Raw genomic sequence first — 16,198 nt, 5'->3', positions numbered from 1 at the left:
CTATGCTGAAAGTAACACAGTAAGCCTATATACATTTAAATCATGTATTTTATCATTTCCATTATAGAATACCTTATAGAAACTAAAGCTAAATATACTTATTGGAAAATATTATTGTCTATTTAAATGCATACTTTGTAAATGTAATAGATCTTGATTTATTATTAAATATATACTTTTAAGTGTCTAGGGGGAGATATGTAACGATTTCTGGTGAGAATGCTTTAGTCAAATTATATAATAATCTATGCACCAATGAGAAAAGTTATTTGCATTTGATGTCAACAGAAATCATATGTTAGGTCAGAAATTCTGGCTGATATTTAAAGTTCTTGAGCCAGGACAGATCTTTGTGAACTACCAAGCTAGGAGAGAAAAAGTAAAGTGCATTTCATTCCTCAACTCCAGAGAGGCTCAGTTTAGTTCATGAGGATGAGAATGATGACTGAATAACATGATGAAATAAATGGAGATGGAGTTTGTGGTGGAGGCCACATTTGAATGCCACTTCTACCACTTAATATCTGCACACATTTGGGCTTCATCTCTATGAACCTCAATTTCCTAATTTTCACATGTTTTATTATGATAGCATCTATTTTACACAGCTTTTAGAATACTGCAATTAACATGGGTGAAAAGTACTGCATAACCTGTAAAGCCCTATGTAACTTTAAGTTATCACTTTACCAATGTGATATGGACCACAGCCCAGCACCATCATTCCATGTTCATCAAAATTGATGTCATGCTCCTGAGAAAGAAAAAAAGATGAACAAATTATTATGTTATTCTTCCCTCTAATTAAACTGTGTGTCCTGCTTTTGAATGTGCCTTTCTCGTTCTTCCTCTGGCTTACTTATATCCTCTGTTAGTCTGGGATCCTCTAAGTACAAGGTTATAAAAGCTCTATTTCTTTATAAAATAATAAGTTTTATATTTTTTAAATTAAATAGTCATTAGAACATGGCATAACCGTATAGTTCATATAACCATTGTCCTATCTTTTCATTTGTTTAATTTCATCATCTTAAGGCAGGTCTTAAAAGATGAATACAGAAAGACATCATCACATCTGATCCACATGATGTCATTTTTATTACCGAGATCACTACATAACCAAAGACAAAAAACAGATATTCCTGCATGAGGACCATTTACTAAATCTAGAGCTTGCTGATACGGCAGTGTGGCATTCTTACCTGACCGTTGTAGGTAACATAGAGGTAGTTCGTTACTGATGGGTATTCTGCAGCCAGTGTATCAATCTGCAGAAGAAAACAAATAAATAAATAAGGATTTTTCCACTTCCTTTGTTATAATTTCTTTTTAAAGAATGATTGTGGGTTGTTTCAGTGCTGCATTCATATTTCTTTAATGTCTATTACTGAAAAAAAAAGATTAGAAAAAGGGATGTACAATACCATTGCTTTCTAATTCTAAAAGTAAAAGGGAGGGAAATCAATGACACAATTTGGTTATCACTTGAACAATAATGACAATACACATCCCAGAGGATCTCTGAATTATTATGGTAGTACCTCTCATGAACACGACAAAGTGGCCATATAATCAACTGGTTACCGAGACTTACTCAGCCAAGCTGTCTAAAGCAGCTGCAAATAAAATCTAAAGTCAGTGCAAAACGACCTATTTGTGAGGATGCCTTTAGTTTGCAATGCATAAGATTTAAGTTATCTATGGCAATGAGCAATTGGGTGAGCAAATTTCTTAATCATGGGGGCGAGGGAAAGGAGATAGGATTTCATTGAACACAAAAAGTAAATCGATTCAGCTCTCCAGGGCCAGGAGCTCAGCTTAGAGAGCAAAAATTGGGGAGCTGACAGGGCAAGCTAGTGTTGAGCAGGTAAGAAGGAAAAAAGATCATAATTGCTGAGTAGAAACTATTCAGTGTCAAGCCTGAGACCTAAGGGTATGCATGTGCCCCCTGAGCACATGGGAAAGGTCAGTGATTTTAAAGGACAAAAAGCAGCTGGAGGTACTTTAAGCCAAGCCATCTCTACTACTAAAGGCCAAAAAAAAATCACAATGGTACACCTAGGAAAGTTCTTATGTGATTGTCATGAATACTAGATGAGCTCATTATGCCCAACCCTATCACAATGAATACTAAATGATCCATAATGATGGAGCACTTAAAGTAAAGTATTGCCTTGTAAAAAGTTAGTGCCAAAAGAGATAACTATTCTTTTCAAGAGCCTCAGCCACCACACTAGGATATTTCAAGTTCTATTACTTTCAGGATTTCTCTTTCTATGGATATATTTGCACTCAGTCGAAACGCAGAGGAGAGGTCACTTTGATTTTGATTTTTTTAATTTAGGCCAAGAAAATCATGTACTTACTCACTCTTACCTTTACATCCCAGTTACCCTTTCACCCTCTCCCTTTTAAGATGAATAAATCCAGTGCTGAATCACACTGGTGACATCATGGGCATCGACTGGACAATTGGAGGCATGTTCAAATTCCACCCCTCTTGCTATTTACAGTGTCCCTGTGAATGCTGCCTACAGTTCACTTGAGGAATCGTGAGAAGAGAGAGAAACTACTTTACCTGTTTCACCCAAGGGTGGATGTTTTTCTTTAATCTCAGCTCCCTTGTCTGGGCCTCAGTCAGCTTGAGACATTTGGAAATCTGCTTGTCTGAGAACCCAATCTCCTTGGCCTTTTTCAGGGTTTCTGCTGGGACGGACTCGCTGGGATTTAATGACAAAGAAAGACTCAAGTTTAAATCAACCGCAATAAGAAGCAGTGGACTATTCCATTTCAAAAGCACTAAAGGTTCTTTCTTTATTTTCTATCTTCATCGTGTTTAGATCTATCTTTTAAAAATACACAAATAACCCACTAAATATTCCAGCCTCTCTGAAGTCTACTATTTGCAATGCTGATCTTCTCACATATGTGGACTCCTATTTTCACACCGTACACACCCTCTTTTTACTTCGTGAAACACTGTTTCTGCATTTACTGTGCCAATGAATTTCCTCTTTAAAAATAACCACCCTCTTAATAAATTAAGGAGCTCTTTCTCAATTTTCATCTCCTTCACCTGTCAGCATGTGACCTGTCTGATGCTCCATCCTTTGAAGGCATCTTCCATTGGCTTCTGGTAAATTGCTTCTCCCCCTACTTCATTACTCCCGACAACCATTTACTATTTCATTCCAAGGCTCTGTCCTCAGTTACTAGCTTTAGTCTGGCTCCTTTCTCTCCCTCTCAATTTAGCTCCCGTGATTGGCTCAAGTAACCTAAGCAGTCAGTGACAGCCAAATCTGTAGGCCCTTCTCCAGTGTCTGACCTGTGCTCCAGGTCTTTACATACGTGGACTTTGAGGATCATCTTCACCTGAGCACCCCAACATTTATCAGACTAGGTATCCTCTCAATAAACCACCTTTATTTACTAATATCTTGTATCTGTCTTCTGTGGAAAAGATGGTTTTGTGGCTTTCTGATTGTTTCCCACTCAAGCCAGGTTTATCTCCTCACCTTCCCCACACTCGTTTCCATGGTATAGACTGTATTCTGCTGTTTCGCTCCCCTGCAGAGCCTCTGATACTCCTTTTACCCACCCAACTTCTCTCCAACTCCCCGCCACCCTTCGAAGGTCAACAAAAGCCCTCACCCACAGTCATCTTCCTGGGCTCCTAACAGCCGCTTACATTTTGAACCAAGTTGGAAGCTAGAAGGACAGTGCTTAGCATGTCATCATTACTTAGTATTTTAAGTGTTTCTTACATTTTATTTTATTTTATTTTATTTTATTTTATTTTATTTTATTTTATTTTACCAACCACACTTTTTTCCTTCTAGGTTCAAGTTCCACAAGGGCAAAGAATACATCTGGCTCATTTACCAGTTTATTCCCAAAGCCTAACACACTGGCCCACAGACAACATTCAATGAATATGTATTAAATAAATGATAACTGTAATCCCATGGCTTTTTATTTTATAGAAAAGACAAATAAGCTATTGAAATCAGCTTGTAACTAGAATTCAAAATGTACACAAAAATAATTTATATAGGCCCAATAAGAATGTTACTGTCTTTTTTTTTTTTTTTTTTTTTATCCTCACCCAAGGACATTTTTGCATTTATCTTCAGATAGAGTGGGAGGGAGAGAGGGGGTAAGAGAGAGAGAAACATCAATGTGAAAGAGAGACATCGACTGGTTGCCACCCACACAAACCCAACCAGGGCTGGGGACAAACTGCAACCGAGGTACGTGCCCTTAGAGGGAACTGAGCCCGGGACTCTCTGGTCCACAGGTTGATGCTCTAACTGCTGAGCCAAACCAGCCAGGGCTGTAAAAGCATCTTTAACCAAGTAGCTGTGACCAGCTATTCCAAGCAATAGTCAGTATAATGAAATTCTATTATGATAGTTTGATAGTCAATTTATAAAATTAAAATATAACAGTGTATTGTCAGAAGATCTAATAATAAATAAAATATTTTCATTGAAATTCTACTAATTAAAATGTACTTGAATAAAATCTATTATTGCCCTTTGTTTATTTTATTCTTCAATCCTCTCTTTTAATTCATTCATATTCTGAGTTTAAAGAAGAGAAAATCGATCTGGTATATGTAACAGCTATTTCTCTGGGTTTTTATATTAGTATTAGATTTTCGCAGCTACAGCTCTTCCTAGTCAATACACTTTCTCTACAGCACCTAAACACCCTCCTGCCTCTCAAATCAATATGTTGTTTCTCCCAATGAATTTCATTTCTTCTTTTTCTATTCTCATTTAGATTTTTCAGTCTTCCCAAGAATTTGATAAACATTCTCTCAGAACAACACATTTTCCTACCAAATTCTTACGCACAATCTGATTTTTATGTATTAGTCACTTACTATGTGTGAGAAGCACATGCTCTAGAACTGTGCTAGCCAATGTGGTAACCACTAGCCACACATAACAATTTAAATTTAAATGTCAATTAAGATTTTTAAACTAAACATTTAGATCCACAGTCACCCTGGCCACATTTCAAGTGCTCAGTAGCCACATATGGCTAGCGACTACTGTGTAGGACAGTGTAGATTACAGAACATTTTATCATCACAGAAATGTCTACTGGGCAGTGCTGCTCAAGAAGATACAAAACAACAGTGAGACAATGGAGTGACGAGCGATTCCACACATCTTATGGGGAGATAAGGTGTGTGGTGAAATGCAAGGTCAGAGAAAAGAGACGGCGATGTGAGTGGCTGCAGTGGAGAAATACCACGGCACAGAGGGATGAAAACAGAACCGTGAAGAAAGTTTAGTACATAGATGAAGGAGTTATAGATGTACTATAAGCAAGGCAAATGCACCTGCAATAATTTGAGGCAGCAATAGCATCACAGGTAGGAAACGTACTGAGGATTTCTGGTTGGGAAAGGGTAGGGAAGTGAGGAGGGCAAAGGCGGGCACCACGCATTGCCACCCTTTCATCAGTGTTGTAACACTTAGTACGCACGTGCTGTGTGTCAGGCTCTGTGTCTACCTTTTTCTTTAATATTTTTTAAATGTTTTTTCTTTATTGATTTTAGAGAGAGAGGAAGAGAGAGAAACATTGATGAGAGAGAACCTTGACTGGCCGCCCTCTGCATGCCCCCCACTGGGGATCAGGCCCACAACCTGGGCATGTGTTCTGACCGGGAATCGAACTGCGACCTCTTGGTGCCTGGGTCAGTGCTCAACCACTGAGCCACACCGGCCGGGCTGTGCTACCTGTTTTAATGACAGAGAGATCCAGTACCGAATCTCTACATGCAGGGAAGTCGGAGTGTGTTAGGATGTGTCCCGCACTGTGAGAGGTGCTATGAGAGACGTGTAGAGGAGGCTCTGGCTCAGAGGAAGCGGAGCGTGTCCAGCTTCTGCTGGGGAAGTCTGGAAAGGCTTCTGAGCTTCTAAGCTTCTGAGGATCTTTAAAACACCCAAGTTTATGGCATTTAGCTTTAGTTTTTCCGAAACTAAAAATGTTTGAGACAAAAGTAGAGGAAGGGATTTTTTGTTGTGGCTATTTGTTTTACAAATGTGTATTTTCACTCTCCTTGCCAAGACTGTTTCTAATCCAGTTGCTCATTTGTTTACGTGCAAGTGTACATTCAGCCTCAAAGTAGAAGCGCTTGATAAATAAGCTACTTTTCTAAATGAGATATTTGGATGATATTTGTTTTAAATAAATGTATTTAATTGTGAGTTTTTTGGAAGATCTCAAATCGTATTAATGTTTGCTTACATGGGGAAAAGCTACATATTTTCTCTGTGATCTGCAGTTATATTAAAAACAGAGGTATGGCCCTGCCGGTTTGGTTCAGTGGTTAGAGTGTCGGCCTGCGGTCCAGAGAGACCCGGCTTTGGTTCCCACTGAGGGCACGTTCCTCAGTTGCAGTTTGTCCCTGGCCCTGGTTGGGTCGTGCGTGTGGGAGGCAGCCACTCGATGTGTCCCTTTCACATCGATGTTTCTCTCTCTCTCTCTTCCTCTCTCTCCCTCCCACTCTATCAGAACAAAAAAATGGAAAAATGTCCTCGGGTGAGGATAAAAAATAAATAAAAACAGAGGTATGAAGGGTGAATTAAGTGGAGAAATACAGTATATATAATAACATTCAGCCAATTCTTACCCAGAGATTTTTCTAGCTACTTGCTAGAACATTTTCCCATCACTGGGGGGATAGCAGTGAAAGAAAAGATGAGCAAAGAATAAGTAGACCTTCAATAAGACATTTCTTTATTATTGCAAAAACTATCTGAGGCAAAACCCATACTATATTACTATATTGACCACCACACTAACCTAAATGACTGAACCTATGTGGGAATAACAGAGGTCCACACACACCTAAGAAACATGTCTTGGAAAGAACAAGCTTAAATGCAAGTTTTTCAAGTCCAAAGAGAACCAGAAGTAATCTATTTATCTTTACTCTTTGGGTCATGCTTTTTTTTTTTTTTACCTTAAATGATTTATTTTTGTTTTTCTTATATGGACTATCAGTCAGTTCTTCAAAGGTTCCTATATTGCTTTAAAGGCAAGTTGTAAATAATGATAGTAAACAAGCAAGCAAACAAACAAGAAAACATTCAAATTCCTTGCATTTCTATTAGGGACTTAATACATTTGCATTTGTCCTGTCCACATTCAGCTATGCAGTCTTTTCCTTTGCTGAAATATCTATAACGCCTTTTATTCTTTCCACCAAAAAATAATACAATAGAATATATAAAGATATTTCCAGCAAATACACATGATTCTCCACCCAAAAATAAAAGTGGACTCTTACTAACAAAAAAAAATTAAGAACAAAAAGAAAGGCTGATTCATAGAACTGGTCTTATGTATAAAAAAAAGTAAAGTGAATTAATTTTGTGCTCAGCTCTGGTGGCAAAAAAATTCTGTCACTAGGACTAATTCAATTGTTGCTGTTTCTCGTAGCATATCCACCCCAGAGAGTTTTTCATTATTTAACAGGGATGCTTGAGAAGAGCAACAGCTACACAGAATAATGAATCATGAATGACAGAATTTCATGAATGAACTATTTCTCCATTGGTGACCCTTCCCATCACTGCAGGTGAGAGTTCATCAAGCTAGATCTGCAAAGCACATGTTTTAAGCTCACAAGTGGAATCTCAGAAAATTTTCCTGGTGAGCCAAAAACTGCTTTAACTTTTGCTCACTATTCAAAAAATTAGATCAATAGCATGATATGATATTTTGAAACATCTTGAAAAGTAGCACTATTAAAATTGGAATGGCATATGAACATATTCTTGTTAATCTATTTCAACTTGAATGCAAGTTAATGGGTAGGTATGTTCACATGAAGTTCAAGGTGACCCATCTTCTACAGTATTTCAGTCATGGTGTTTTTGGTTATTCATTTCTACTCTTAGACATGTTCATGACATAAGATAAAGCACTTTGCAATCCCCTTCATTGTGAAAAGAGATGTTGATTTTGACCTACCCTAGCAATTACAAGGACAAAGACAATTTAGAGGCCTTCCCACATTCAGTGCTGCCTTAATTCTGCAGGGAACCCCTAACTCTAAGACAGAGAGCAGGTGGCCTTCTCTCTCTGTCTCTCTGTCCCTCGTTGGCTCTCTCTCCTGCTTCTGCATAACACTAGGCTGGCTGGCATGTCATACACACAGAAGAAAATTGGCTTTATTCCCTACTTACCCTGATACAAAATTTTATTTTGATCCCCATTATAACAAAATAAAAGAAGAGATAGTTTAAAGACACAATTCATTACCTTTGGGCCAGTGATTCAGATAAAGTTAAACCTCTTCAGAGTCAAATACAAGATGAATAATCTTAAGTGAACATAAAAGCTCATTTAACAATGTGAAGATTCAGATACATGTTCCTCATCGTTATCTGTCCATATCGGGTTGCCTTCTATTTTGTCCGCTAAAAGGAACTTTCATCAGAGTGAGATTTGTTTAAATCAAGCTAGGTAAAATCTTACTTTAGGGACAGGGCTATAATATTTCTATTTTTCCAAAGGAAAATGAAAACCTTAATTTAGAACAAACTCAAAACAGAATAATTACTAAAAGAAATATAAACATTAGATTTGTTATTCAAAACTGTTCTTTCAAACCTCAGTAGGGAATGCTCCCTTTGTATTACATTGTAAATCAAGGCAGCATTTTATCAAGTGAGAAATGTGATCAGCTGAATAGAGTATATTGTACTAAAGCACAGTTTTAAAATATGTATAATAAATAAATTATTCTTCTGTTATTTAATATGAATTTGTGTGTACTAAATATGTTTGTTATTTTTACTTCTTTGAACAGGAACACATTAAATCCATATTTCAGAAATGTGTCCCCTATATATCCAAATTGTCTTTCCCCTACCAGCTTTCCTTGCTTTCAGAGTTCAAGGGCAAATTCTTCAAAGGTTACATTTTTATCATGGTATAACAGAATCTAAACACTAAAACAAAGAAGCACTAAATAGTTGTGATGCTGGCCTTTTCATAATCTTCAGTTTCTCTCTACATAGCAGCACAAAATGACAGTCTGAAATTTTAGAGGGGGAAAACGTCCTAAAAGCAGACAATCAGACTTTTACACACTCTGCCATAATCTTTTACCGGGTAGACAGCACGGCTCAGCTTCTACAGGGGGAAGTCCCTGGTGTGCTCTCTGGTTTTATAAACAACACAAGCCTTTCTGCTCGCTCTCTCCGACTTCCAATGTAGATTTGGTGGTGGTTGTTTAAAATTCTACCCCGGCATCTCTGAAATTTCTTCCACTCACACTTAGTCTTCAATAATAAATGATAAAAGGAAATGGAATAAATTCCCCTTAATGAGGAAATTTTCACCTGGCATAGAGGAGCTGGGGAAATCTATTAGCGGACTGCAGGAACGCCTGCAGCATGGCAATTACCAGGGGAGCCGCAGACTTCACACAGTCCTCTCTTCCACTTGACTGGCTTTTATCTGATCCACCAACTCACAAGTAATGCTAAACAAATATCCCTCCAGATTGCACAAGCTCTAATGTGAAAATGAGCACTCCACTTGGCCTACAATTATGGGATGGGCTTACAATTTTATTATTATCTTCTTTTTAAAAATCACCCAAAAGGCAGAAGCTGAGTGAAACACTGGGCCTGATGCTCAGTAATGGTATCTGCTTTATTAAGGAAAGAGAACTGAGTAAGGTATATGTTCTCTGCCCTGAGACCCCTCACCACCAGCCTCTCCCCCCGCGTTTTGCATGGCTTCACTGATTATTTTTTGGCATTTCACAGGTTCAAGACCATGCCACAGTCACAATAATGCAATCAGTGGAGAAGTTATTTGTCTCTCATCTTTTCTTTCAAGGAGACAGCTTGTTACCTCTTTCTTTAAGAGAAAGGCAAACATCATTTTTTTCAAAAGCAGCAGGAGTATTGAGAAAAGCAAAGGATAAAACCCAGGCAATTGGGTAAATGCTACTCTTTTCTCTTAATTTTTGAGAGCACCGTGCCTTGATTCTGTAAAACAATGAGGCCTTTGAAGGAATTAAAGAAAACCTGGGTCTTTATCTCATGTGCAGGACAAACAATGCCTATAGCCAACATTCAAGTGAAAGCATGCCATCATGAAAACTATCTGTTAGGATCTGGGTCCACCTGGCACTATCACAATAGCACAGGTATTGATTTTCAAGGGACAGCACTCTTACTTTAAAGGCTATTAATGACAGCAAAATCAAAACAAAGAAGAAAACCTTATGAGAAATAGATATTTTTAAGTGGCAATTCTAAAATTTCTAAGCCATATGTTCATTTTTTTCCAATCTTTAGTGATCCCAATAATTTAGAAATATTGTGATGTTACTTTCAATCTGGTAAATTCAGATACTATTGGTTATAATATCATAATTATATATATTGATAAATATAACATATATAGAAACAATTTTTTACCAGTTCCTTTTAGTTCTTGGATAGGAAATTATATGCCTTTGTTAGAAAGGAGGGAACCGAGAAGCCATTTCTAAGAAGATATGGAAAAATTCTAGACTTAAATTCCTGGTAACTAGTCACATAAATCTATATTAATTTGAGGATTACTACCTACATGGAAATCAAAGTCTTTATCACTGAGGGTTTCTTAGAAGAAGACATATAAATGCACATTAATAACCATGATAGCAAAAATTCTTATGTACTTCACACTAATGACTATATATGTACTCAAGAACAAACTGACTAGCTCATTCTTCAAGCTGCCTAGAGCAAAGGATGGTCAATTAAATCAGTCCATTGGCTAAAGAGTATTTGGTAGGGGAGGATATGAAGCAGTATGTGCAAAATCAACACGACCACGTTGACACCGTTGTGACTGATGCGGCGGCTATTACATCATCATTATATTTACGTAAGCAAATAATGCTAACTGCCTGTCCCAACCTTCCGAAGGCAAATGCCACTGTCCAAATCTAGAGTCAGGCTCCAACTATGCCGAGAAAAAAACAATCAATCAGATGAAACAATAGACGTGTACAGAGTGTACTTAGAACAATGCCAAGCAGGTAATAAGTGCTTCAAAACCTCAAATGCCAGAGGACGAGGAAGAAGGGGAGGAGCCCACACAACAGAGGAGATGGAGGAAAAGGAAGACGAGAAGCAGCAGGAGTTAAGCAGCACAAAACTGGCAAGTCACCTAAATTTGGCCCCAGAACTCAGCTCTTCTCCGCCTCTTCCCTCTCCTCTGGAGCCCTCCTGTCTGCCACCTTGCGGGGCGGGGCCGCCTCACTCTGGACTCCCTGCCAATCACAAGTGATCTTCCTGAGAGCGCATGCGCCTGGCAGCTACTCCGCTGTGGGAGGCGTGGCCACTGCCCCAGGCTGCGCAGGTGTGATTGACCACGTGAAAGAGTTCTGGGGGTCGTTCAGTGTTGATCTACCTTCTGTAATGATAGCCCAGGGAGTCTATTTTGTCTAAACGTGATATCTGTTGTACGCTTCAGAAGTTTTACTTACACCTGCATTCACATGGAAGATTAGGCACTTGCATTTACGTAAAGAAAACGTGTATGTATGTATATATGAATACAGGCTTTTATTATAAACATAGCGATTTTTAAAAGAAAACCCTTATCCTAACCTCCCATACCGTTGGAAATTTTGTTTAAGTCTTTTAAAGGTGACCCGTGGGGGCTTTCTCCCCGCCAGGCTCCCGTGTTTTCCCCACAAGAGTTTCAGAGAAGGGCACGTCTCTTACAGTGTTTCTGCTCTAAACAGGGTCAGCAATTCAGGAAGGAAAACACACAGCTCACAACTTGACAGCTAAGGAGGAGGTGATCTCCAGCTGTCTGATTTAAAAGTCATCTCTCTGAAAAGAAGCTTTTGAAAATTAGTGACTAGAACCAAGGGCAGAATCCCTGGGCTAGATTTCTTGCTTTCCTCTGACTGCTGTGACACACATCTCAGTGTGACTCAGTTTCACCATCCACAAAAATAGAATAGTGATCATTTTCCACCTGTATTATAACAGAAATGCACTTTAAAGTCACCAGAGAACTGTAGATCTCAGTGTTATAAATATTATAAGTATATAGTTTTAGTCTTAACCTTCTTTGCTGGTTAATTCAGAGCCTTCACTACAATTATACATACTTATGAATATTTCTCAGAAACACTTCTCTAAAAATTACAATTTTGAAAACTTGGATAATTTTTAAAGTCAATAGAGATTTTATGTCCATATAAGTATAATGCCTACAGTATATATAATCTCTATTTGACAATATAAAACAATTAAATAAATCCCTTTTTATTAAACTACAGGTTATTTGGCGCCTGTCTAGATATATAGTCACTTAGAAAAATGAAAAACTATAGATGCTAATTTACAATGTTTTCAACACAGAGGGAGTTTATATCTTGGTCTATATATTTTTCAATGAATAATTTTGTGGGTCTCTTTGAGCAATCAGAAATTTTAATGCATTTTCCTCCACTTACATTTTTCTTCTTTGGTGTGACAAAGAAATTCTGATTTTCACTTTCTACAGGAATAGCTCTTCACTTATTTAATGGCCATGTTATCATACAAATATTATTGTTTACTCTGGGCAAGACCAATTTCCAAGAAAATATATGGCAAACAAAGAATTGTAAGCCAGTTCTCTGTTTCAAAACTCACATTATAATTTAGATGGTGAACTCTATTTTGTATACATACAAATCAACAAAAGCTTTTAAGAAACGCTTATAATAATAGTATATTGTAATTTGTCCTAATGGAATTTACAGTTTAATTGGAGGCTGCAACTAACATGCATATAATAATTATAGAACAATGAAGTGAAACTGTGCAACTCCAACTATATATATTGAGCAAATAGGTAGATAATACTCACCTTAATTCTGTTTATAGCTTTTATTTCTTTATAGAAAAATTCTCATTTTTATGAAACATAGCAGAAATATAACAAAATAAGGGCAAACAAGATTTGTCACTTTCTAAGTAGAATTCTTCCATTTACCTACTTCCTCTCTCATTGCACATGTGGTCCTTAGAGTCCAGCCAGTACTCCTACCTCCGTATCATCATATTTGCAGGACTTGCTCAACTCTTTTCCTTTGTGCTATCCCTGAACTATGCAATACTGTTGAAAGTATCCTCCTATTTCATTTGCTTTGTTCTAAATTCACTCTTCCCTTGGCTCTGGTGACATTTGGATATACTGAACATTGTCCTTAGATTCCAAAAGTCCTGAAAACTCAAATCCTGGCTCAAACATGCACTACCTCTGAAAAACATACTTAAACATTCTGTGTCATTGTTTCACCTATAAAATATGAGGTAGGAATGCATACCTTCTAGAAAACTTTTAAATTGAGATATAAGGGATAAAATATGCAAAAGTCTTAGAGCTTTTGTTTTAACCTCCTATAAGCTGTCATGGTTTTGTGTTTTTGCCTCTTGTTGGTGCATTAAAATCATCCTGTTTTGCCCTGGCCAGGTAGCTCAGTTGGTTAGACCATCTTCCCCGATACACGAAGGTTGTGGGTTCAGTCTCCAGTCAGGGTGCATTCAAGAAGCAACCAAGGAATCCATAAATAAGTGAAATGATAAAAATATAAAAATAAAAAAGCATCCTGTCTTATATATAACTATGTACATAATCTTCAAAATTGGATTACAAACCCACTGAAGACAGGTTAGTGCCTACCAATTATTCATCAACAAATAGCAGTGGACATAGTACCATGTCTAGTACATAGTAGATGCTAAGTAAATATTAATGACTGAATAGATAAACAAATAACATTTGATCTAATAACAGCTCCTAGTAAAGAGAAATGCCATCAAGTAAATGCATAACACATCAGGCAGAGATTGGAGATACTGACATAGGGATAATCTATTAATTTTTTACTATTAATAGATACATATTTACAACTTCTCAGTATATATTATTTTAAATCAATTTAAAATATTTAGAATGATTGAATATATAAGAATCAATACTAAGAAAACATGCGATATTCACTTGATGAATGATGTCACTCTGAAAATATATTAAATAAAACATTCATTTTGTCCTCTCTGAAAATATATTAAATAAAACATTCATTTTGTCCATGCCAGAATCAAGTGCTCTCTCACACTTTCAAAATGCATATATATTTTCATATATATATTTAACTAGGATGAAGTTGAGACTTAGAAATACAGTGTGGGTTGTTAGTGAGGTCAAAGAACATAATCTATTTTCCACAAATCAAATCAATGGGTTCCACTAAAGTGTCTAAATATCTCCAATCCCATTCTACGTTCAAAATAATAGATACTCACATAATTAGGATATATTTGAATGTCCACAGACTAGAGTGGAGAAAACAATCACATATGTCATAGCAAAGTATCATAAGAAGTGTAACATGCAATAATATGGTATATATAGGAAATATATACATTCCTTTTCCTAAATTTCTTCTATATTTAATACACTTTAAAGCTAAATTTGTTCATTGTTAATTTTTCCTACCAGAAAGTATAAATTATCTTTATAAAGAAGTACCCACTCTTTTTCTGTCTTATATCTTAGTTTTAACATCTTTTAGGTGACATTTTTCCCCCGGAAACTTCAATCAAATATAAGCACAAAACATTCTTGTCTGGCTTTGTCATGCTTCATGAGCAAGTTAAATAAAAAGTCAATAGAAACTAACATGTGCAGAAGAGGACATTCAAAGGGAGGGTTCCAGCTAAGTTGACGCCTGTATTATGACATCTGCCAGAAGTTTGTGGCTGTAGGGAAATGGCCAACTTGACTGAGCTCAATTTAGCACTTGAATGCCCAAGTGGAACTGGCTAGTCTTGCCCTAGACTGTTTTCCTAAGCCACAAGGCACACCTGTAATTTTTCAGCACTTAACCAATGAACGTAGTTTATCACATTGAACATAGTGATGATCGGATGAAAATTGGACCCTTCAAAAGTACACTCTCTTTTTTACTATAGTGGCAGTGAAGAAGAGACAGATAATAATATTATCAGCATTAAAATAGTAAAAAAATCTCACATGAAACCTATAGAATAGTGGAAAAAGCAATTTTTGGATAATTTACACAATTATCCATAGTAAATTAATATAAAAAAGGAATAGAGAAATAGATCCAAATCTCAGCTTCCTATACTTATATGGGATGAACTATATCGTAATGATCATGTCCCCTAATTTCAAACATCTAAAATAGATGAAAACAGATTTTTTAAAAATATCCATCCACAATATTGCTAATATAAATAGCAGCATTGTGCAAAAAATACAGAGAGCAAAATGGACCATTCCAGGAAAATTGCACAAAGTGAAGGAAATGCAAAGGAAGAAGCAATCATCATAAATGATGGAAGCCTTCCATTTGGTAATTTAACATGGTTCCGCAGAGGCTGATTGTCTTCTTTAAGCTAATCACTTAAAGTTAGGAAGAATTCAAAACCTAATCCAACGTAGTTTTACCCAGTAAAAGAGCAAAATTATACAATTTAAACAGCTATAATAAAATTCTTGAGCTAGATATGGCAGTAAAAAATAGCTAAATGACCTCAAAAATCAAAGTGAAGAAGAGTCGCAGGCAGAAGACAAACAGATGCTCAAAGCTGGCAAGTGACACACTCACATTTTTTTTTCTTGCTTGTTCATGTTTATTTTTTTAAGTATCACGATTGCCTTTTAAACTAAAATTGCTAATCCAACTTGATATAAATAAAAATGTCTAGGGTATAATGTCCTGAAATAGTACCTGCTCACAAACAAGCCTTATTATAGTTGCCTTCCTTCCTTACTAATAGCAAAAGGGGTTCAGCTGAGAAACCCTTGCACCTGAGCTTGTCTATTAATTACTAATATAGCTGAAGCCTTATTATAGGTGCAGATTCTATGGTGCTAGAACCATCATCCCTTTATTTACTGCTGTGCCTATACTGCAAGTTCTATTGCATGTAGTCTTACTTCCTCCAGATGTTATATATGATTTGCCTTTCTGCACACCTAAACATACATATATGTGTGCACACATACATCCACATGCACACACATATATCACATAGGGATTAAATATCAAATATCCTAGGCTCCGTAGTCCTGAGGTTTGATCTCAATTCCGTCATTTATTAGCATGTGGTAACAAAGAATTTGCTAATCT

At 36.8% G+C, this 16,198-nt stretch overlaps 1 protein-coding gene across 1 annotated transcript in view; it reads right to left on the bottom strand.

Annotated features, from left to right (window-relative positions):
• The window catches only part of CPS1 (carbamoyl-phosphate synthase 1), a 135,514-nt gene that overhangs the window by 36,107 nt on the left and 83,209 nt on the right, over positions 1 to 16,198 (bottom strand). The window contains exons 25-27 of the mRNA XM_036254973.1: positions 2,579 to 2,720; positions 1,203 to 1,268; positions 691 to 754 (exon numbers count right to left, since the gene is read on the bottom strand). Of these exons, the coding sequence (XP_036110866.1) occupies positions 691 to 754; positions 1,203 to 1,268; positions 2,579 to 2,720 (272 nt within the window). The remainder of the gene's footprint in view (positions 1 to 690; positions 755 to 1,202; positions 1,269 to 2,578; positions 2,721 to 16,198) is intronic.

This window comes from Molossus molossus, unplaced genomic scaffold (genome assembly GCF_014108415.1).
Source record: "Molossus molossus isolate mMolMol1 unplaced genomic scaffold, mMolMol1.p scaffold_m16_p_11, whole genome shotgun sequence".
Classification (NCBI taxonomy): domain Eukaryota; kingdom Metazoa; phylum Chordata; class Mammalia; order Chiroptera; family Molossidae; genus Molossus; species Molossus molossus.
The sequence above is the reverse complement of the archived record's forward strand: the minus strand, read 5'-3'. Positions and strand labels throughout refer to the sequence as shown.